This window comes from Nannospalax galili, unplaced genomic scaffold (assembly GCF_000622305.1).
Source record: "Nannospalax galili isolate Female #2095 unplaced genomic scaffold, S.galili_v1.0 scaffold159, whole genome shotgun sequence".
NCBI classification, from domain to species: domain Eukaryota; kingdom Metazoa; phylum Chordata; class Mammalia; order Rodentia; family Spalacidae; genus Nannospalax; species Nannospalax galili.
The window spans coordinates 1,946,173-1,970,215 of NW_008343239.1; the positions used below are offsets into that span (position 1 = coordinate 1,946,173).

Here is a 24,043-nt window from a genome sequence, read left to right on the forward strand (position 1 = left end):
AAGAAAATGGTTAGAGTCAATAAACATAAAATCTCACCAGGATGGAATTACGCCACAAACATTTTGGTAAATAGGTATATTGTGTCTAACAAGGGATTAACATGCTTACTTTAAAAACTTCAAAATCCAATTACAGAAAGATGACTCCATCAACTAAAAGTAAGGAAATGCCACCCATGGTATTATTACTTTAGTTCCAGCACTTGGGAGGCAGAAGTGGGCAGATCTCTGTGAGTTTGAGGCCAGCCTGGTCTACTAAGAGTGTTAGGTCAGCTGGGGCTTTAGGGAATCCCTGCATCAAAAAAAAAGAGGACACAATAATGAATATGCATTAATGTTCAAGTTGAGTATCCAAGAAAATATGAACTAGGCTAATAGGACCCCACTGTTTATGAAGGAGCCAGGAAAGAAAACAGCAGGTCCTGGCCAGCAGGCAGGCAGGCAGGCAGTGTGAATGTAGGGTTTCACGCTGATGACAGAAACACCAATTGTTCTGTTTTCAGAAAGGCACCTGTACAAAAATGACACGTCTAGACAGCAGCTGGGTGATAAGCACTGAGACTTCATAGATGCCCACAGAGCCCATAAGTAACAAAGCCTGTGCTTCACCTTGGGCCAACTATTACTCCCAAATAATGCTCCTGGTCAGCATACTACACTGCTTCTAATAAATGCTTCACAAAAATTTGGGGATGTAGCTCAGCAGCAAAGCACTTCCCTAGCATGCATAAGGCACAGGTTTAAATAAGCTGTTACTGGGGATGGAGCAACGGCTCAGCAGTTAAGAGCACTGGCTGCTCTTGCAGAGGACCTGGGTTTGGTTCCCAGCACCCACACAATGGCTAACAACTGTCTGTAACCACAGTTCGAGGGGATCCACACTCTCTTCTGACCTCCGTGGCCAATGCACAACATGAGTGCACTTACATACATGCAGGCAATACACTCATACACCTAAAATAAATATAATAAAAATAAAAAATTGTTATGCTTACATGGTTCAGTATCATTGGAGTAATAGTAATCATGCTGCAGAATAGCATAATACTATTAACTACAAAACCTACATATGAAAGACTACATACCTGACTCCAGACATTACTGTATGTATTAACAAAAAGGCACTTTTAAAAAGGAAGAAATACTCCAAGTAGAGAAACTAACTCTGAGTTTAAGATTAGAGGTGTTGAATTTTTCTCAAGTGCTCATCTATTTCTCCATTTTCTTTAAATAAAAACTGCTTCTTCTTCTAGGGCTGGAGAGATGGCTCAGCTGTTAAGAGTACTGGCTGTTCTTGTAGAGGACCTGAGTTTGGTTCCCAGTACCGACATGGTGGCTAACGATGGTCCCTAACTCCGGTTCCAGGGATCTGATGCCCTCTTCTGGCCCCTGCAGGTACTGTACAACACAGGTGTACTTACATACATACAGGCATAAAATTAATTTTTAAAAAACTGTGTCAATGAGAAGTATTAATGAAATATTAAATACATTTTGGGAAATTTTTTCTTCAAAGAGAACTTTAACATGAGGAGGAAAACTTAAGGAAAACATTTTCTCTTCTAAACTGATTTTCCAACTGGATATTTTCCTGATTACCTAAAGCAGTAGAGTTTAATTCTATGCACTTCAGAAACATATGTGTATGTAACAGATAGCAATGATATCCAGTATGGCCACACTTACTTGCTCAGTAGCGTCATGAAACAGTATTTGCACTTCATCCAGAACCAGGTGACAGAGTCTAAGAAACAACAAGCTTTGGTATGTGAGAAGTCTCAAAAGACTGTGTGGGGTTGTGACAATCACATCACCTACATTTCAAAAAAGAAATGAACATTTTTTAGGTTTTCTGCAGGTTTCTCTAATAATTCCTTCACTAAGATTCCACATTACTTTTCAAAAGCAGTTTGTCTACTCAGGTGACTAAGGCAAGCCCCTGTCCACCCTTGTCTGAGTGTGCAGTATCTGACTACAGCCCCATATTCCAAAGGCTCTGCTCCCCTGAAAGGCAGGTTTCTTCAACCCTGTGCTCATCATCTTACAGTGAGTGGTCAGTAAAGGATGACAATGGAATGAAATCATGTCATTTATCTCAGAGATGGATATAGATCAAGATAGAGCCCTTACTATTGACACCCACTGGTAAACTAGTGAGGTCAGGATCAGTGGCCACCAAGCTGCAGCATCACTTAGGCCATGTTGCCTGAGGTCCCAGGACTGCCCAAGCAAGCTCAATGTCTTCTGTAAGAAAAACCAAACAGTTTGGAAAGGATGCTTACACCCCCTTGGAAGCTTCATATTTTTGGCTTCATCTTTATGAAGTCCAATTGTTAACAACACAGGATGAAGAGGCCTGGAGGACATGCTATAGTCTTCCAATAACTCAAAAATAAACTGGGCCTTTTTCCACCCAGGACACACGATGACTGCAAGAGGCTGCAAAGACAAACAAATCCAAATAATTTTGGACTGAGGTTAGGAATCAAACATAGTATGTATGAAACATCCAGAATGCGACCTTGCACAGAATAAGTACTACCTAAGTCTTTCACTATCTTCACCATCACATAGATCAGAAAAATGAAAAAAAAAATCATTTCATTACAATGGCTTAGAAACATTGACTTAGATTTTCATAGGCTTAACCTAAAGTACACTTACAAAGGGGAGGATCAAATGTTCCTCATGTCACAAAGCAGGAGTCTGAGGTAGAATGAAGTCAGTTCCTCTATAAAGCTAATGCATGGTGACAACAAAATGTGAACCTAAAAGTCTGTCTCCAGATTTCTTCCTCTTAAGCACCAGGAATGAATGAATGCCTTACAAGAGCAGTCACCTTGAAAGAGGCCTTCAAAGAGACATCACCTCTTCCTTAAGAGACTACCTTCTGAACTCCACTCTCCATTAGCCCACAGATTCTCCTAAAGATGCCCTGCCTGCCAACATCGTCCTGGACTTAGGCTACCTGAGACAAGACTGGTCTCTTCCTTCCTTTAGGCAGGTCCAGGCTGAGTGCCAACTTCTACATGGGCCTGAAAGCAGCATATAGAGGTGAGAAAACAAGGGAAACACAAGAGTAAGCCCTGGGCATTCCCTTCTGCCCCAGCCAGAGCTGTCTCAGCAAAAAATGGCACTTAATCAGCTGGGCTCAGCTGCTAACCTAATTCATGGACAAAAATACATTCATTTCATTTAAGTCAATATATAGCAACCAGTGCAAATTCCAAAGGGAGATCATCAAACTGTATGGCAGGATTAGAAGAATGAATCAGGATCTTTTAAACTTCAACTCTACATGTATTTCCTGCTGCTGTTTCACCTTATGGTGTGTGGTGGGACCATCTGTACTGCATCCTTTATGCCATGTTCTGGGATATATAGTTCTTTTGGCAGCTAAAACTCAGAAAGGCTGAAGTCAGTACCCACTACCATTTGGTCCTTATGTTCCATTTCCTTCCTTTCCATATTAGTCAATTTCAGATTCTTTTGTGCGTGTGTGTGTGTGTGTGTGTGTGTGTGTGTGTGTGTGTGTGACACAGGATCTCCCTGTAGCCCCAGCTGGCCTGGAACTCACTATGTAGACCAGGCTGGCCTTGAACTTACAAAGATCTGCCTGCCTCTGCCTCTCTCAAGTGCTGGGATTAAAGGCATGTGTCACTATGCCCGGCTAGAAAATTCAGGTTCTTATACATGGGAAAAGATTATAAAACAGTGCAGAGTGCTATGAAATAGTTTAAATAATGTGGGACAAGACAACGAAACTAACTTCCAATCCCACATCCAGATGTCAGCAATTAAGAATTATTAACAATAGCATCCCATACACTGAGTGTTCTCATGTAGGAGACAGTAAGACCAATTCATGGCCTGGCCATCTTATCTACTTGATGTGACACAAATTCAGTTAAGATCATTTTACAAACTCTATGTTCAGGTCTAAAAGCCAGGACTCTTCTGTCATCTAAGGCCCACAGATGGGAATCAAGGTGAGAATTACCTGGGAGACTTAGTGATAGAAGCAAAGGTTATTTTCTAATGGTCTAGGTTTTGTTTTGTTGACACATGGTCTTGAGGTATATCAAAGGCTGACCTCAAACCCACTATGTAACCCAGACTGGCCTCAAACCTGTGATCCTCCTGCTTCAGCCTCCCAAGTACTAGGAATACAGGCCTGTGCCATTCTGGCCAGGCCAGAATGATAGGCCAGCTTCTAGTCTAGCAATCTGGGAAAAAACTGACTTAACTTTACAAAATAAGTAGGTATGTTGCTTGAAAATAAACATTTAATCCATTTCAAGATTATCTGAACTTACTCCATTTCTACTTGGTAATGACTTATAGCAACCCCCCATCTGTAAAATTGTAAGCAGCGGCGGGAGGTACAACAAAGGGTCATTTCCACAGTGAGAGATAACGACCACATCACAACCACGGGCAATGGGAGGCCAACAGTAAGACTCGGTGTGACTGGGACCTGGGAACTTATTTCTTTGAAGAGCCTATAAAAAAAGGGGGCGGGGGAGCGGGAGAGAAAGGGTAGAAACAAAACAAAGAGATAAAAGGAAAATGAACATCAACTTCATCTCACAGCTCCAGCTTACTTCACTCAATCCACCAGCAGCACTCACAGTTTATTCTGGTATTCTCTCAAGACTTACCTTAAGTTTCTCATTAATCTTTTCCAAGTAGGAAATTCCTGTTTTAAGACTTTTGGTTTTCTGAGCCCATTAAAAAATCCAATGAGTAGTTGATTTTTTCTGACCAGGGGACTAAAGCACACTGCAACAAGGATATGGCTTAATTGCTTTGCTGTGTAGACCAGGCTGGCTTCAAACTTACAGAGATCTGCCTGCCTCTGCTTCCTGAGTAGTGGGACTAAAGACATGCACCACCAAATCTGGCTTGGCTTTCTATTTTTTAAAAACAAATTTTAACTTTTTCATTTCAAAAACCAGGACGTAAACAGATAAGCATGTAAAACTGATTTACCAAGTGAATTATGAAGCAACTGGAAAGAATGGCTAAAAAATCTGCTACAACTGCTCTGGCAATGTGCTGCTCCTTCTAAGCTCCCCCTTTCAGAGGCACATTTGAAATCATATTTCAGGAATGAATTTACAGTTTTACAATGGCTTTTCTGCAAAAGAAGTATTCCCTTATACAAAGTTAATCTGGATTTACAAATACATGAAAAATAACTCACAAAAGCTTAAAAGAGAATTGCAAAAGAAATTATACAATGAAATCTTAGGTTTGTTTGTTTGTTTGTTTGTTTATTTATTTATTTATTTGCCCCAGCTGACCTGGAATTCCCTATGTAGACCAGGTTGCCTCAGTCTCACAGAGATCTGCCTGCCTCTGCCTCTTGAGTTTGAATTAACGTTTAAATTTTTTAAAAAATGTATGTATGACCAGGCTGGGCTTGAACTCACAGAGATCTGCCTGCCTCTGCCTCCCAAGTGCTGGGACTACAGGTGTGCACCACCATGCCCAGCCAGAACTGTTTATTTTTAAAAAATCCTTCGATGGGGTTGAGGGTAGCTAAGTATAAAAGTGCATGCCTAGTATGTGTGAGACTCTGGGCACCATCCCCAGCACTGTTAGAACAGAACAAAACAAAGCAAAATAAAATAATCCTTCTGTTTTGGAAAAGGCTGGCATTTCTTCTGGAATCTGGTTTTAAGAACATGTTCACCTTCTTCAGGTCTTCTGACAGCGGTGATTTATCCATAGTCAGGCAGGGCTCGATCCTGTTCCAGAATACCACTCCAGATTGTGGCATGCCTGACTTCATCTTCTGCAACTAATCAACACAGACATTAGATAACCACAGCCAGATCTTACGTGGACAGCAGAGTATCAAGAACTTTACAGAGAAGAAAATACAAGATTTTCATGTAAAAACCTGGGTATACATGCTGCTAAAAAACACGCCCAAATGAAAGATCATCGGTTCCCCCAATAAAACACAGCACTTTCTCTACAGCAGTGATTCTCTAGATTCTGCTAAAACCATGACTCAGGGAAAGCCTCCATCTAAGGAGGACTCAAGTCTGGAGGGAGAAGGGTGGTACAGTACAACAGTAACACTTTTTTCTTCTGTTTAACGTCTTTTAGGGTTTTTAATACCTGCTGCAGATCAGAGATCCCATCAGCTCTCAAAGGATCAGGATTTAAAAACTGCAGTAACCTGTAAAGTAGTTAAAAAGATAACTTGAAGAAGAAAGCATATGCAGTTCCTCCACTAAGACATTATTTTGAGTCTTCCCTGTGCAGGGGTAAATGACCATCTATCCCAGGGCTCATCTATGGAAAAACTGTGTGTTGTCTGTTGTTTGGTTCATTAAGATGCAAGGACCAAGGAGGTTCTGCCAGCTTCCTGCTTCCCAATCCCACCTGAGGCTGAGTCTGAGCTGCCACAGCCTTAACACTAATGTCCTGTATAGTGTCTGAAAGGGGACCAGCCAAGCTCAGGAACTATTGGTTTATTTCATTAGCTTTATTTTACAGTCAGAAAATACAAGATTAGGACTTGTCCTCTACTACCTCTGCTAACTCAGAGGAAAAAGAATTTGAAATTGCTTTTATTCAGACCCCAAACCACCCCCTATATGGATAAGGATCAGTGACAGCAGTGGAGAGGTCACGCCATTTTCTGTGGTGGGAACTTGGGCAGGAACATGGTATTCTAAATACACACACTGAACTGAATTCTCCCTTGAAACCCCATTCCTGTCTATGGATCTTTAAAAATGCAAAACCCACAAGACTTAAGTATCTATCAACTGATGAGTAAGTAAAATGCGTGCACCATGTAATGGAGTGCTACTCAGACTCTCACTCATACTACATTAGAGAAGAATGCTGAAGACATTCTGGCATGTGAAGGAGACCAGTCACCAAGAACCACATAGTATGACTCAGTCTCTATATAATATTCCAAACAGGAAAACCCAGACAAAAGATTTGTGCTATCCAGAGGATGAGGAAAGGGTGAAATGGAGAGTAACTGGCAGTAGATACAGTTTTAGGGGGTGGTGACAAAATTGTTCTGAAATTAAGATTACTGGTGATAGTTATATGATTATACCAAGAACCACTGAACTCTACACTTTAAAAGGAGTAAATTTTATCATATATAAATGGGATCTTAATAAAGCTATTTTTATTTATTTTTTTAAAACTTTAAGAAAAAATTTTTTTTATTTTATGTTTATGCATGTATTGCCGGTGTGCAGGTAAGTGCACCTGTGTCATGCAATGCCTGTGGAAGACAGAAGAAGCTGTTGGATGCCCTCGAACTAGAGTTACAGACAGTTGTTAGCTACCACCGACCCATCTCTCCAGCCCCGATAAAGCTATTTTTAAAAGCCACAATGAAGGAAAACGGTACTACAAATACAATTTTAGAAACCTAGAAACAGATGAGTAAGTGGTAATTAATTCAGCAGATACATGACAGATGAATCTGAGCCAGAAATGGGAGAAACACTGCTATATGTATAAAATCTTATCAATTAAAACCAAGTTCCTGGGCTGTGGTAATCTAGTAAGTGACTGAAATGAAAGGGACCATGTTTGAATCTTCTTGAACATTATCAATGCCAGACAACTGCCTACCCCATCCTAAAGAGTTGAATCTCTGGGGTGGACAAAGCAGAGCTGTCAGACCTCAGGCACTAGAGGCACAGCTGTGGGTAGGACCTCACTGAGAAGGGGAGGCTAAACTAACAGGAACACTGAATGAGCCTCCAACCAGCTTCTCTAACTCAGCACCCAGGACAGCCACAGGCAGGATGTCCCCTGCCAATAACGGACAGTAGGAGTCTTCCCTAGAGAGCATGACCCACTTAAGTGGAGAACTAGAGACCGAGTTCAATAGTCCTGCAGCAGCAACAGCTTATTCCACAGTAAGACACACAATCACACACCAGTTAACACTCAGCGACTCTGGTTGGCTTGATAGGCCCTTATGATACATTTGAGTGTACAATCAAAGCACAAGGCACCTGAGAAAAGCCTCTGCCCTTATAGAAACGAAAGAACATAAATACAACATTAGGAATAGAAACAACACAACAAGAAAATATCCTTCCAAATTATTAGCAACTTTAGAAAAATAAGGGAAAAATCACATATATGACATATGCACAAGATACTATAGTGGATAACCTTAACTGCCAACTTGACTGAATTGAGGAAGTCCTAAGATATTAGTAAAGTTCACCTCTGGGTCTGTGAGAATACTTTCACTCAACCAGTATGTTGGACAGCAACAAAGAGGGAAAACCAGTCCTAAATGTGGGCAGTACTTATCCTACTAGCTGGAGGCACTAGCAGAGTTGCACCAGTGCAGGCATGTACTCTCGTTCTGTGTTCTGCCCCTCATAGGGCAAGCCACTCCACTCTGCTATACCCACACCAACTATCTTAACTGATGATCAAAGTACTCTCCCCAGCATATCTGGTCTCAGTGTCAAAATACTCTTCAAAATAATATAATAGGGTGCTGCTACCAACCAAACTGGGTGGAAACTCATCTGCCACCTCCCATACATATCTGAGGATGACTGATGAAGCTGGCAATAGGTTAGAAACTATTTCAGGCCCAATCTAAGGTTCCTGGCATCTCCAGAGGCACTCAGAGGAATAAAGTTGGTTTGGTAAAAATCTAAAAATCCCTACAGAAATATATGCTGGGCCTCTGCATGCTGTGTATGGATCCTATATATTCCCTATCACTCAAGAGTCTAGCAATCTAAGGGAAAAAGTGGTATGTAATCTAGAATGGAGAAGCAGACCTAATATGAGATGATCTCCTCCTAAATTCACTGTTGTTTCAGATTTTCCGTATGAGTTATCTGAAGGGCATAAATCTAAGAAACTGGGTATAGGTACTCAGAGGCTGAGTAATCAGCCTGAAAGACAGATAGGAAAGCATGCCATATGCTTCAAGCAGAGAAGGCTGGCTGGGTCCCTGGCCTGAAGACATCCTCAAAGACAAGACTCTTGGCAACCTGTCTTAGTCTGCTGACCCTTTCCCTAAAATTGTTACTACTATTACTGTCACATAAGAAGTACTATGAAACCTATCTGTCCCTAACTGACCATCTTTGAGGAAAGCAATCTCCTTTCAGTCAATTTTTTGGAACCATATAACCACACTTGACTGGTTTATTTTATTAGAGAAGAGATGTAGAGTTAATAATGTGAAGATAGCTTGGTTTTCAGATTGGGAATATCATCCTCTCCTCATATGCAACCACTGCCCCAAATAAAAAAAAATAACCAGCTATGGGGGTGAGGGGTAGCCAACATAGTGAATAGAAGCAGGGAAAAGAGACACTGACCCAAGGTCAGCAGTGAACAGACCATATGTGTGCTGGGAGGGTTCAAGGTGATGGTGGATGAGTGTGTATTCAACATAAGCAAGTATAAATACAAAGATGAGCTGTTCTTTCCTGCTTCCCTCTACTCTACACTGCTTGCTGCCTGTCATCTTAACTCACCTTTCCACATGGGGCAAAGGAAGAGGGAATGATGAAAAGTCATTCACAAATTGCCTCATATTCACATCCATCAGCTTCTGCACCTTCTGTGCTATTGCCAATTCTTTAAGCATTCATTGAGTGCTTGGGGATCCTTCTGCATCTGCTCCAGCAAGAGCCAAATGCTGGGTCACTCATTATCTGTTGCACCTTAGGATCAGCCATGGCCTACTGCTTTACATTCTTGAGGCTGTCATGTCTGCTATACTGAACCATCACAACAGTGTTGATAACCATTTGGTGCCTTCTTACAGCCAGGTCAAGCACCCTCTGGTACACATGTCTCTAGACTGGTTTTGTGTTCTTTTTAAAAATATTTTATTTTTATTTTATGTGTTTTGAGTGTTTTACTTGCATGTATGAAAGTGCGCCTGTGTCATGCAATACCTGTGGGGATGAGAGAGGGGCATCAGATTCCCCTGGAACTGGAGTTACAGATGGTTGTTTGCCACCAAGTGGGTGCTGGGAATCAAACCCAGGTCCTCTGCAAGAGCAGTCACTGCTCTTAGCCACTGAGCCATCTCTCCAGCCCCATGTGTGTGTGTGTTTTTTTTGTTTTTGTTTTTTTTTGAAACAAGGTCTCCCTGTTGCCCTAGCTGCCCTGAAACTCGCTGGTGGACCAGGCTAGTATCTTGATCTCACAGAGATCTCCTGCCTCCGCCTCCTGAGTGCTGGGACTGATTAATTGCATGAACTACCATGCCTGGCTATGTTCTTAATAAATGTTTTTAATATTTATTTGTATGTATGTATGCGTGTACCTGTGTGTGCATTAACATGTTTGAAGGAGAGGACAATTTGCTGAAGTCACTTCTCTCTTTCCACCATTTGGGTCCTGGAAATCAACTCAAGAGTGTCAGCTTGGAGGCAAGCACCTTTAATTGCTGAGTCATCTCGCTGGCCATGATTTTTTAAAAATATTTCTATGTGTGTTGGGCATGGTGGCACACTCCTGTAATCCCAGCACTCGGGAAGCAGAGGCAGACAGATCTCTGTGAGTTCAAGGCCACCCTGGTCTACAAAGTGAGTTCCAGGACAGGTAGGGGCTACAGGGAGACCCCGTCTCAAAAAAAAATTTATATGTGTGTGTGTACACACATGAACATGCCACGGCATGTACGTGGAGGTCAAAGAACAGTTTTTGACACTTGAGTTCTCACCTTCTACTTAGTGGGTTCTGAGGACTGAACTCAAGCGGTCAGGCTTGGCTGCAAGTACCTTTACCCAAGCAGGGCAAGCCTCTCATCTGACCTGCTTTGGTTCTAGACCATTCTCATAGGTTTCCTTGGCTTCTTCAAACTGGTTTAGGAACTCAAGAGCTGCTGCTTTTCTTGAACAGTCCTTGCTCCAGTTGAGCTTTAGGTCAATGGTGCTGCAGCCATCTTTGTAAACCTTCTGTAACCTCCTTTCCTGGCACAGGTTACAGAGTGACTGCTGCAGAGCACATGGTTCTGGGGTCTAGTTTAATCATCATGGATGCCACTGGCCCTCAGGCCTTACTGACCTTCTCCTATGGCTTACTACCTGCTCCTTAGCCTCACCCAGATGCCCACTGAAAGAATTCCTTCTTTCTGCATTCCCAACCCACAATGTCTTCTTTCTTCATGAACTACTTCAAGGATTCGTGGAACCCATAACAGACTGACAAACAACGGATGCATTTTTCAGCAGTCAGAACTAAGCAAACAGCACTTAGCAAGACAGCAGACAAGACGAGGCTTTACGCTATAGAAATGAAAGGGAACAGAGTTCACGAGGTGGCATGAATGGTGAAAACTTCTTTGTGCCAAGGAAAACAGTTACTTATAATAGCAAACACCTCAGGCACTGGGAGGGGGGATTTTCTGGAAGCGGGGGTATCAGAATCAGGTTCATTAACAGCTAGCCCCATCTCTAAGACCCATTCTAGCCTTCAAAGCTCTTGGCTTCAAGAGCATTTGTGCTAGTCAAAGAGCATGCAGGGCATCAGGTTGGCCTCTGGAAGGTGGGTGGTCAGCCGGCTAACAAGTGATATAGCACAGCCCACTGACCCTTCAACAGTTGTCAACTCTGTCAGTCTGAGGACTACAGTGCAGTAGTTACTTAGAAGGTGAAACTGGTTAAGCTGGTAAAGTCTGGTCTAAAAAACTGGGAGTATAAAAACATTTTGTGGATTAAACAAACATAAAGTTATTACTCTGATGTGAAGTAGTAGGGAGGAGACCTATTTAATATCAGAAAATCTAGAAGAAACTCAAACATCGCCCCACAAAAGATCAACAGCCCTAAGATACACAAAGTATACCTAACTTCTTTTGCAAAATTGCCTACATGAGGACATTCCTGTCTTCTCGTTCTGTGGTTTCAAACAGGCTTGACCCAATCCTGAACTAGCTCAGGGCCTACTGGACTTTCTGTGTTTTATGGGAATGCAGGATTGAAGTCGACAACACCACAGGTAAATTATTCCTGCTTATAGTCTTATTACAATTAATCAGTAAACAAGTCAGTCCAAGAAAAACACTTACTTCACACATCCATTTTTCTCATCACACTCTTTCTTCTCAGTTGACTGAAGTGGCTTCTCATTTGGCTTCTGCCTCAAAGCACTGGAAATCAAAACACATCAAAAGACTTATTCACAAATCAGTTCAGCAACTACCATTGCTGGTTGGTTCCCAATTAGAGCACAGATGATAAGACCCTGTTGCTGAAGACACATGTCCTGGTCACAGAAGAGAGAAATTGTTGGGGGTAGGTAACCCCTCCCCCAAATACTGAGGGGCCTAACAGCTTTCCTGACAGCTGGCAGCCTTAAGCCTCTGGGGCAAAGGAGCCACAGAAAGGCAGCTGCCAATAGCCTTTAGGAGCAGCTGCACACACACACACACACACACACACACACACACCAGCAGAGCTAAAATCTTGGGCAGTCAGCCTGCAAAATTCGCTATAGCAAATGGGAATTTTCTTACTAGCTTCCCTACCTCTGCAACGGAGACCTGGTTTGATTGTGAACTGGCAAAGTTTGGTAGCCTCAGGATTCACCCCCCTCCCACACACACAAGGTTTGGTGCCTTGATTGGTCCCATTTTTTCATCTTCCCACATTCAGCCAGAGAGGATCCAGCCTGCAGCTCCATAAATTTGAGTGTTTGGAGCTACAAAACCAGAGCAGCTGCTCTGGTAGGAGCTTCTGCTCTCTTCTGAGGAAGAAGCCTAGAGACTTCGGATCTCTGCTCAAGCTGGCTAGCTCATTAATGAAGAAAGACTGCCTTCAAGTCTCCCGAGGGACAGATTCTTGGGAGGCTCTGTACATCTCAGGCTTCTGCCCTGGACTGGAAGCTCATTCCTACCAGCCTCTAGGACTCAGACAACAGAAGCAGAGAGAGAACTAGTTCCTGCTCAAGGCTCTTTATACCTCAATGGGCTATGGAAGGGAATTCTTCCCTGCAGCTGCTTCTGGCCTCCAAGACCCACTGCTTACAAGACCAGCAAATCCAGATTTCTAGACCTGCAGCTTTGGGGTGTTAGGGAAAGAGGAATTTACTGCTTGTTTGAATATACTGCTTGTCTGAATTTACTGCCTGAATTTACTTGTTTAAATTTACTGCTTGTAACCAATTAACTCAACTGGAGACACAGGCATCCGGAGATGGGGCAATCGCTACAGCCCTCCCCTGCTGGAGCCTGACCTGATCTGTGTCATGTCACGTAGACAGATCTGCTTACACAAGATAGCAGGAAAAAGTCGTGCCTGGCACAATACCACCCATCCCTCCCCAATTGAGACACCTGAAGGGAGTTGTAACATTTTTTTGTTATTGGTTTGTGAAATGCTTGATTTGAAACTATTGTCTGTATGAACGCAGGCTTTTGTGTAATGGTTGTGGGAGCCTATATAATCTTCACCTAAAATTTCCTCAGGGTCGATCGCTCTGACCAGACCTGCGTGTTTTGGGAAGGATGGTCGGCCCTAGCTAGCTGGTTTAATAAAACTCTCTCTGCTTGATTTTTACATCTCCATACTCGTGCATTTGTTCTCCAGAAGAGACCCACCGAGTCACGGACCCTAACAGGGGACCTGAGGCTCCTGGCTTCAAGACCTACTGCTCCAGAGATCTGAAGCTCCAGCCTTTGAGACCTGCTTGAGTCTGCCCCTCCTGAACAAAAGACCAGCTCTGCAAGGGACAGCTTTTGCTGGCATCCTGAGGCTCTGTGAGAGCATTAGTGCTATGACACTTCTCAGAGTTGTAATGACTCATGGCCAGCATCCCATTGCTAGTGGCAGTTCAAACCTGCTTCATCTAAATCCCACATGGCAATCTGTTTTAAGGTAAGGAAGGCTGTTAATTCCGAACTGACAAATACTATACCTCCCATTTGTACTCTCTGTTGTCTGCTCACTCCACTCTTGGAGGAGGGTGGGACAAGAACCCAGCTGCAGACAGGAAATGGTCTCCGACTGCTTCGAAATCAGGCTGGAACTGGGTTGGAAAGTTCCTTCCTGCTGATTAGCCCTCATAGTTATATGTTAACAAAAACCACTTAAGTTTTTGTGAACTAAATCTGACATCATGAAGATAACTGGAAAAAAATTTAAGAAGTACGAGTGAATAGGGACTAAATCTTCCCAAGTGAATTTCATTGACAACAGAAAGACACTATGCACTAAGTAAAGAAACACCTTAGACATATCTGATGCTGGCCACACAGCCTCTCTGCTATGCTGATCACAACTAGAAACTGGGCAGGGATCAAAGCAGTGGAGAGTAACAACCTGACAAAAACAGCCTTCTGGAGATTTACTGGCCTTTTCCTTCCTCTATCAATCTGAGGGCAGCCTAGATGCTGAATTGTACAGTGGATGTAAATCAAGAGAACTTCTGGTCAAGGCTCCCAAGCCAGAGAAACAGGAAGCAGGGCTCTTTGAACAAAGTGTGAGGCGTCCAAGTTATTTTCCTCTTGTTCTCTTCTGGTCTTGCCCCAAGGCCACCTTCAATCTTGGCAGTTCCATCCCTAGAGCTAGCAACAGTATGGTCTAAACCACAAAAGAAAACCTGTCATTGAACCCAGAAAAGATGGGAACTCCATGGTCCAGTGTATAGGGAACATATCCACCACTTTTTCTTTATTCCTACTGCTGCTTTGTTCCCTAAGTGGCTTAAGCCGAGTACACAGTAGTTTCTCCAAGAGAAACTGTTAATCTGGCCAAAGGGGCATATAGGAGGAATACCCGGAATGCTGAATGGCAAGGAAATCCTGGAAATGTATGCCTATAGGAGGGGAGGGTAATTCCCTACTGATGCTGGTGACTCAGCATAGTCCCCAGGGCATACCAGGTTGAGCATCTGTAGACCAAGCCACAGAGCACCTCACCACTCACAGAAAGTGAGTCTGTACCTGTCAGAGCTGTTGTATATCCTGCTAAAACAAGCCACAATCAACATTAAGCAGAAGGTTTCAAAGAAACCAAGTCTCACAACATATTACTCAAAACAGAAAATAAACTGAAGTCTCTCAACAGAGAATGAATAAGGAAAATCAGATCAATTGTAAGGGGAAAAGATAATTAAAAAGTTCCAACGTCAAGACATTTCAGGAATGGGAACTAACAAACACTAATGCAGCTAGAATTATGAACATACTCCATAAGAAAAGCTCAGCACTCTAGAATGGAAAAAAAAGTTTTAGAAAAAGAAATATAAACTACAAAAAGCTGGAAATTTTAGGGAGCTGGAGAGATGGCTCAGTGGTTAAGAACACTGACTGTTCTTGCAGAAGACCCAGGTTCGAATCCCAGCACCTACATGGCAGCTAACAACTGTAACTCCAGTTCCCTCCGACAGCCTCTTCTGTCCTCCTCCAGCATTGCATGACACGGGTGCACTTACCTACATGCAGGCAATACACACATACACATAAAAATAATAAATAAAATGTATTTTTAAAAAAGTTTTTAAAAAGAAATTTTAGAAATGAAAAATGTAACACAAAAACAAATATTCATTGAACTGACTCAAGAGCAAGATGGGGATGGAGATAGGAAAGGGGAGCGGCAAGAGGGGGAGGGAGCTGTAGTTATTAATCTGAAAAACAAGAAAAAAGGTTAAAAACTGAGAAGAGCTTAGAGAACTTTCAGAAAATACCAAACTTTTTGAAATTTGTTTTAGCAGAGTATCAAAAGGAGAGGGGATAAAGACATGTACAAAAATATTTGTAGAAATAATAGCCGAGAGGCTGGTGAGATGGCTCAGTGGTTAAGAGCACTGGCTGCTCTTGCAAAAGACACGAATTCAAATCCCAGCACCCACATGGCAGCTAACAACTGTCCCTAACTCCAGTTCCAGGGGATCCAATTTCCCTCTACTGTCCTTTGTGGGCACTGCACAACATGGGTGCACTCACATACATGTAATGCTCATACACATAAAATTAAATTTAAAAATTTAAATTAAAAAAATTTAAAAAGAGTTGAATGGTTCCTGCTATGGTTCAACTGTTCTTGTCCCCTCCAAATTTCATGTTGAAACTTAGTCCCCAATGCAATAGCATTGGGAAATAAGGCCTCTGGGGAGAGGTCTGGCCATGAGGACCCAGTCCTCATGCTTATGTTAATGGCACTTCTTTGTGGGAGTAGGTCCTATCTCCTATGGAGAACGTAATGTTTAAGACACCATCTTGGGAGCTAAGTCTGGGTCCTTCCCACGCACTAAAATTGTTGATGTCTTTATCTTGAACTTTCCAGCCTGCAGAATTGTGAAAAAAAAAATTGGTTCTTTGTAAATTAGCCTGAAATATTTGTTATAGAAGCACAAAATGGATTAAGATTCTTTCTAAATTTGATCAAAGAGAAAGCTATACAGGTCCTAAATAAATCCCAAGCATTAATAAATATGAGAAAACCTGGGGCTGGAGAGATGACTCAGCACTTAAGAGCATTGGCTGCTCTTGTAGAGGACCTGGGTTTGGTTCCCAGCATTCACATGACACCTAACAATCATTTGCAACTCCAGTTCCAGGGACTATTGACACCTTCTTCTCTCTTCCCCAGGCACTGCATGACATGGATGCACCTACCTACATGCAGGAAATACACTCATAAAAATAAAATACACAGGGCTAGAGAAATGGCTCAGCAGTCAAGAACACTGGTTGTTCAAATCCCAGTACCCACATGGCAGCTAACTGTCTGTAACTCCAGTTCCAGGGGATCTGATGGTCTCTTCTGTTCTCCACAGGCATTACACGATACAGGTGCACTTATCTACATGCAGGCAATACACGCACACACATAAAATAAAAATAAATAAAATATTTAAAAATAAATACACATAAAATAAAAAAAATTTTTAACCCAGCATCAAATTGGAGAAATGGACAGCAGACCCCAATCTTAGCTGAAGAAATATTGGCAACTGATACTGCTGGGTGAGGAAGAGCTGATCTTCCTAAAGCAAGGGACTCTACATAGGCTGACTAGACCTCAGGAGATGAACTTGCACTGAGGAACTCCTGGGGACATTAGCTTGACACAATAGGCTTAATGCAAATGACAGAATGTATGAATTCCAGTGGGGGACTATGGTTGGGTGCCAGTGGGGAAGGATGTACAAAGATGATTAAGATGGATTGAGATATTATGTATGAAATGCCCAAAAATTCAATAAAAATATGTATTTTAAAAATAAGTATGAGAAAAATTACAAGTTTTGTATTTATTAAATTGCTTAAGCCAATAATAAACAGAATATCTTAAATACAGTCAGAAGAAATGTGTTACAGAGAAGCAAAGAAAAAGTTATGCATCATAAATAATGCAAAAAAGATAGTGAAAATCTTTGAAACATTCAAAGTATTGCCAGCAAAGATCTATTTTGTTTTGTTTTGTTTCATTTTGTTTTGTTTTGACAGGGTTTCCCTAGTCCCAGCTGGCCTGGAATTCACTATGTAGACCAGGCTGGGCTTAATTTCACAGAGATCTGCCTGCCTCTCTGCCTCTGCCTCCCAACTGCTGGATTAAAGGCATGCACCACCATGCCCAGCATCCCTAGCAAAATGTTTTATTCCCTTTTTAAAAAGAAAATGTTTTATTATTAAGTACCAGATTGGTGGAACTAACCTTATTGGATGTTTAACAGCCATACTTTAAGGCCTATACTAATGTGGTCAGAGGGACTTAAAGGACAGTTTTTGCCCCTTGCCCTTCAAGGTCGACCAAGTTCCAGGGGACTATGGAACATCTCTCAAAATGTCTGGTAACTGTGGTGAGTCACCTGTCCTCTTGTTCAGGGAAGACATGGAGACCCCACGAGATGGACTTGAACCAGTGTCCAGTTTACAAAAAGGAGGGTCAACTCAGAGGAAACATCTCATTCATACTTCCAAGTGAAGCCCAAGATGGTCAAGAAGGACCTTTGACTCATCTTCCCATAGATGGAATTGGTAAAAGAAAGGAGCCAGGAGTTCCTCCCAAGCCCATGTGACCCCTGAGGAACAGTTCCTCAAACGATCTTAAGTGTAAAAATTAATTCATTTATTTTGGCCAACTGTATGGTCTTAAACACCCAAAAAGAAAGTATAACTAAAGAGTAAAGTCATCAGTATATTTCTTTAAGAGCTGAAGGGATTACACTTCCCAGACATTAGGCTCAAGCCTATATAAAAAGTTATTTTGATAATTATTTCCCAAGAAAAGTAGCCAGTTTCTTGGCTAAAAGTCAAAATGTCCTTGGGCCTCTTAGCAACATAATCTGTTCCAAAGGCCAAAATGTCAAAAGTATTTTGGGAGCTCTTATCTAATCCCTAAAAGATTTTAGACTTATCTCTTCAGAGGGGGGAAAGTTAGAGTAGTAAAAAGCCCCATGAAAAAGGAAGGAAGGAAGGAAGGAAGGAAGGAAGGAAGGAAGGAGGGAGAAAAGAAGGAAGAAAGAAAGAGTACACAAAGTCAGAAAAAGTGATGAAGAGATATAGGAGGTTTTGGAGTGGAGGGAGTGAACATGGATTTGATCCAAACACCTCATACGCATGTCCAGGCTGGCCTTGAACTCACAGAGATACACCTGCCTCTGCCTCCCAAGTGCTGGGATTAAAGGCGTGTGCCACCACGCCCAGCAGTTTTATTATTTTTATGTTTATGAGTGTATTGCTTGCACGTAGTTAGGCGCACTCATGTTGTGCAATGCCTGTGGAGATCAGAAGAAGGAGTCAGATTCTCTGGAACTGGAGTTATGGATAGTTGTTAGCTGCCATGTGGGTGCTAGGAACTGAACCAAGGTCCTTTGGAAGAGCAGCCAGTGCTTTTAACTTCTGAGCCATCTCTCCAGCCCCACCTAAAAAAATTTTTTTTTAACGAAGCTAAAAATAACTTTTCAGACATACATTTTCTGAAAGTGTTCACTATGAGTAGACCTGCAATGTAAATGTTAAAGCCCTTCAGGAAGAAGAAAAGAATTATCAGATGGAAACATGGATCTATACAAATAGTGAAGAGTACCAGTTTAGCTACAAGTAAGTGAATGACACTGTTCTGATTAATTCTCTTAAAAGTTAAGGTAGGCATGGTGGCACACACCTGTAGTCCCAGCACTCGGGAGGCAGAGGCAGGCAGATCTCTGTGAGTTCAAGGCCAGCCTAGTCTACATAGTGAGTTCCAGGCCAGCTAGAGCTTCAGGGAACCTGTTTCAAAAAGGCCAAAAAAAAAGATAATTTTAAATTTTATAATAGATTCCACCATTTATAAAGTATATATAAATAAAACAAACAACAACCACAGCATAAAATCCAGCAGGGAGAAGATGGAATACACTAAATCTTATGTTCTTATACTATACATGAAGGGGTACAGGACAACTCTTCTGTAATGTCATTGATGCTACTGACATGTGTCTTAAGGAGGACAGGGTTATAATCAAAGACTTTGGAGAAGACAAGAAGCCATCTTTGCTTTCTTCCAATTTGCAACCTACCAAGTCGTGCTTCCACCTGGCTCACACTTACCCACCTTCTACATAACCACCCTTCCAGTATTCACTGGCTCTACCCTACAGAAACAGTGTCCACAAGACCAGAAAGGGACTATAGACCCACTACCAGTTTTTGTTCTACTGTGTTGCCAGTCAACAAGATGCCATACAATTTTTCCTTTAAAGTACTATATACAGAGTCAAAATTTCCCAGACCACTTTGTTCCGGCAGGTGGGGGGGCGGATAATTGTCCGTCATTAACCTTTTAGATATCTACTGTACATTTGATCTGCATCTGTGGGCTTCACATGTGTGCATTCAATCAACCACAGATTAAAAATATTTTGAAAAAAAATTGTAGCTGTATTAAAGATGTACAGATTTTTCCTAGTCATTATTCCTTCAACAATATAGTATAACTCTATAGCATTCACATTGCATTAGGTATTAGAAATCATCTAGAGATGTTTTAAAGTATGCAGGAGAATGTGCATAGGTTATATGAAAACATTACGCCATTTTTAAATATGGAACTTGAGCACGCACTGAGTTTGACATTCTCAGTGGTCCTGGAACCAATCCCCTTCCCACAATGCCAATGTAAGACTGCATTACACTATCCTAAAGCTCTAGCCAACTAAACTAAATTATCAACTGATACCTTGTTGCTGGAATATCTGGATCAGCATATATGGTTATGCCTCTTTTTGTTGGCCAGTACACTGAAGATTCAACACACTATGAGAGAGAGAGAGAGAGAGAGAGAGAGAGAGAGAGAGAGAGAGAGGAGAGAGAGAGAGAGAGAGAGAGAGAGAGAGAGAATGAATATGCTTTCAGATTTATATTCTTTTGGAACCAAAATACAATGTGAATTATTTTCACAGTCATTCCAGACAATTTTCATGCACACAGCTGTGGACAAAGTTGGATGTCTAGGCCATCACTATAAAACTATTAAAAGCTGGGCGTGGTGGTGCACACCTTTAATCCCAGCACTCGGGAGGCAGAGGCAGGCAGATCTCTGTGAGTTCAAGGTCAGCCTGGTCTACACAGCGAGTTCCAGGACAGCTGGGGCTACAGGGACACCCTGTCTCAAAAAAGACCAAAAAACAAACAAACAACCCCTCCCCCCAAAAAACCCATTAGACTGAAATGTCCAAACAGCAGGGAAACTGGCATATTTCACATTAAGTATTTAAGATGTCATATAATTATGTTCCCTTGACTTTGTTGGACGAACTGTAAAACAAGTTAGAATTGAAATTAACTAGTCAAATGTTCACAACTCCAAGATGTTCATACCTTGTTTAATTAGCATAAAGACTCATTTTACAGAGAGGTTACTAGTCACCAGAAACAAAAGCTTGATAAGGGGAAGCTTGAGTTACCTTTTTTCTTCAAAATAAACAAGCAAACTCCGAGGGGCATGGTGGCACATGCCTTTAATCACAGCACTTGGGAGGCAGAGGCAGGTAGATCTCTGTGAGTTCAAGGCCAGCCTGGTCTACAACTACTCTCTCTGTGAGCTCCAGGCAAATTGGGGCTACAGGGAGACCCTGTCTCAAAATGACCAAAAAAACAAAAACAAAAAACAACAAAAAAACATGCAAACTATATTTTTTTCAAGAATAAACTATGCAATCTGAGGATTTTTAAATAGATTACACATTTTTTGTTCAGAATAAAATTCTATCATTATATGAACTTTTAATAAGCATTTAAAGTACAACCTTATTTTCATGTTTTAAAGAGATGCACTGCTGCTTCTTCTCAAAAATAATTCCAGATGAATCTGTCAATGAATCTGTATTACCTTTTACAGCTTTATCTGCAATACAAAGATAGTAATAAAAAACTACCTTGAAAAATGATATAAAATAGGACAAAAATATAAAAAAATAAGTGCTGCTATAAAATCCTAACACATGAAATTATTTTGTAACAGGATTTTATATTAAGCTTTACTTGGCTGGATTAAAAAGTGTTTCTTCAGGGCTGGTGCGATGGCTCAGCAGGTAAAGGCTCTGGTAACCCTAGTGTGATCCCCATGCCCCATATGGTGGAAGGAGAATTGACTACTGCAAGTTGTTCTCTGTTTCCATACACACTCTGTGGCATGTGTGCACCTACACACATACATATACACATACACATAATAAATATAATTTAAAAAAATCTTGTTTCAATTCTTGTTCTCCAAAAAAGGTTACGGAAATTCATGTATCAGCTTACTAAAAATAAAACACAATTAACTTTCCCAATTTGGCAGACTGCATTTTCCAAAGACCACAATTATGCCCCCAACATGTATGTTCTTCCTATAACGTAACTGACTTTGTTAAGAGACAGGATCTATATTCTTTTTCCAGAGACAGGATAGGAAGCTCCAAAGTGAATAGCAAATAGAAGGAAAAAAAACTGTTTAAATCAAAACAGAATATTCAAGAATTGTGAGACAACTGAAAAAGGTCTGCATCATCCAAGTGGCTTAAACAAGAGAAATTTATTTTCTTAATAGTTCTAGAGGCTGCAGTCCAAGATCAAGGTGCTGGCCAATTTGGTTTCTGATGAGTGCTGTCTTCTGACATGTAGACAGCCACCTTCTTACTATACCCTCATGGGATGGGAAGAGAGCCTGGTCTGGTATTTTCTTTCTCTTCTAAGGGCACTAGCCCTATTGGAACAGGGTCCTATCCTTAAGGCATTACTGAACTTGGATCTCCTCATAAAGACCCTGTCTGCAGACATAGCCACACTGAGGGGCAGGACTCCAGCCATATGGATTCTGAGGAAACATAATTTGGTCTACACCATGGTTTTTCGAAAAGAGCAAGAAAGTTGCTAAGGCTCTAACCAAGGGGATTGAGAAAGAAAGATTAGGAATCAGGCAAAGAGAGAGGAGGAGGAGAAATGAAAGAAGAGACATTACTACTACTCTATGGACACTGAAAAGACAATAAAGGACACTGTATCTGCTTACGATCAGATCCAGAAATTTAAAGGACAATGGAATACTATGAACATCTCTATGCTCACAAATTTGATCATTTAGACGAAGTAGCTAATTCCTTAAAAGACATAATCTCAGGGCTGGAGAGAGGGCTTTGTGGTTAAGAGTACTGGCTGCTCTTGCAGAGGACCTTGGTTCAATTCCCAGCACTCACATGACGGCTAACACCTGTCTGTAACTCCTGTGGATCTGATGCCCTCGTCTAGTTTCCACAGGCTTTGAACAACACGGGTGCACTTACTTAACATTCAGTCAAAACACTTTTACACATAAAAAAGAAAGGGTCACAATCTCCCTAAATGCCCACAAAAACAGGTGATATGGATACATCTGTACGTATTGAAGAAATTAAATCAATAATTCAACTAACATTCTCAAAAAGGGCACTAAATCTACATGGATTCACTGGTGAATTCTATAAACATTTAAGGAAGAAATTATACCAATCCACAAACTCTTCCAGAAGACAGAAGCAGAAGAAATACTTCCTAACTCCTTTTATGAGACGAGCATTGTCCTAATACCAAAACTAGAAAAAGGCACTTCAAGAAAACTAAAAGTCATTATCTCTTATGAACACAGATGTAAAATCCTTCAAAAACATGGGTAAATCAAATCCAACAATGTATAAAAAGCTATCAAAAGCGTGAAAAGATGATCCATGGACTAGAAGGAAATAACTGGAAAAGATGTATCTGAAAAAGGACTACTACCCAAAATAGATAAAGAACCCTTAGTACCAACCAGTAAAGAAAACAAAGGACCATTCATTTTCAAAGTGGACAAAAATGGGCTGAGGTAAAGCTCACTGGTGGAACACATTTGAGGGTCTGGGTTCAGTCTCCAGTGAGTATGCACACAGTTCTATTTTATGCTATGAAATAAACCAAAGTTAGCACAACTTACCCAGTACTGCAGCAGGTGGCCCTATGTCACTGGCAACATCCTTGCACCATGTATGCCGGATAGACTGTGCCAGAAAATCTAAGTCATGTGAGCCTGGAAGTATACATATTTCAAATTGAAGCATTAAATAAAAATGAGGGCCCGGCGTGGTGGAGTGCGCCTTTAATCCCAGCCCTTGGGAGGCAGAGGCAGGTGGATCTCTGTGAGTTCAAGGCCAGCCTGGTCTACATAGTGAGTTCCAGGACAGCTGGGGCTACAGGGAGACCCTGTCTCAAAAGACAAAAAATAAAATAAAATAGAAATAAAAATGAGGTACTCATTATTTACTTCTGCTCTTGCTTATGCTATAAGGAGACCTAGTAAGGGGGTGGCATTGTGAAGGGACTAAAATTTGAAAACAGAGAGAAACATTTTGGGGGGGTGGTATTTTTTTGAGACAGGGGTAGCCCCAGGTAGCTTGGATCTCACTATGTAGACCAGGCTGTCCTTCAACTCAGAGATTCGCCTGCTTCTGCCTCCTGAGTGCTGGGATTAAAGGCATGCACCACTGCACCTGGCAATTTTTAAAAAATATCTTATTATTTTTATTTTTTGATAGTAACATTTTTAATTGTCTCTGTGGCCCATGTTAG

At 41.5% G+C, this 24,043-nt stretch overlaps 1 protein-coding gene across 1 annotated transcript in view; it reads right to left on the reverse strand.

Moving 5' to 3' along the window:
• Positions 1-24,043, reverse strand: part of Tdrd12 (tudor domain containing 12) — an 82,662-nt gene that overhangs the window by 28,559 nt on the left and 30,060 nt on the right. Inside the window, exons 8-16 of the mRNA XM_029566643.1 lie at positions 23,412-23,504; positions 21,226-21,323; positions 20,157-20,233; positions 12,059-12,139; positions 6,133-6,193; positions 5,699-5,806; positions 4,317-4,502; positions 2,283-2,439; positions 1,687-1,814 (exon numbers count right to left, since the gene is read on the reverse strand). Coding sequence (XP_029422503.1) covers positions 1,687-1,814; positions 2,283-2,439; positions 4,317-4,502; positions 5,699-5,806; positions 6,133-6,193; positions 12,059-12,139; positions 20,157-20,233; positions 21,226-21,323; positions 23,412-23,504 — 989 coding nt within the window. The remainder of the gene's footprint in view (positions 1-1,686; positions 1,815-2,282; positions 2,440-4,316; positions 4,503-5,698; positions 5,807-6,132; positions 6,194-12,058; positions 12,140-20,156; positions 20,234-21,225; positions 21,324-23,411; positions 23,505-24,043) is intronic.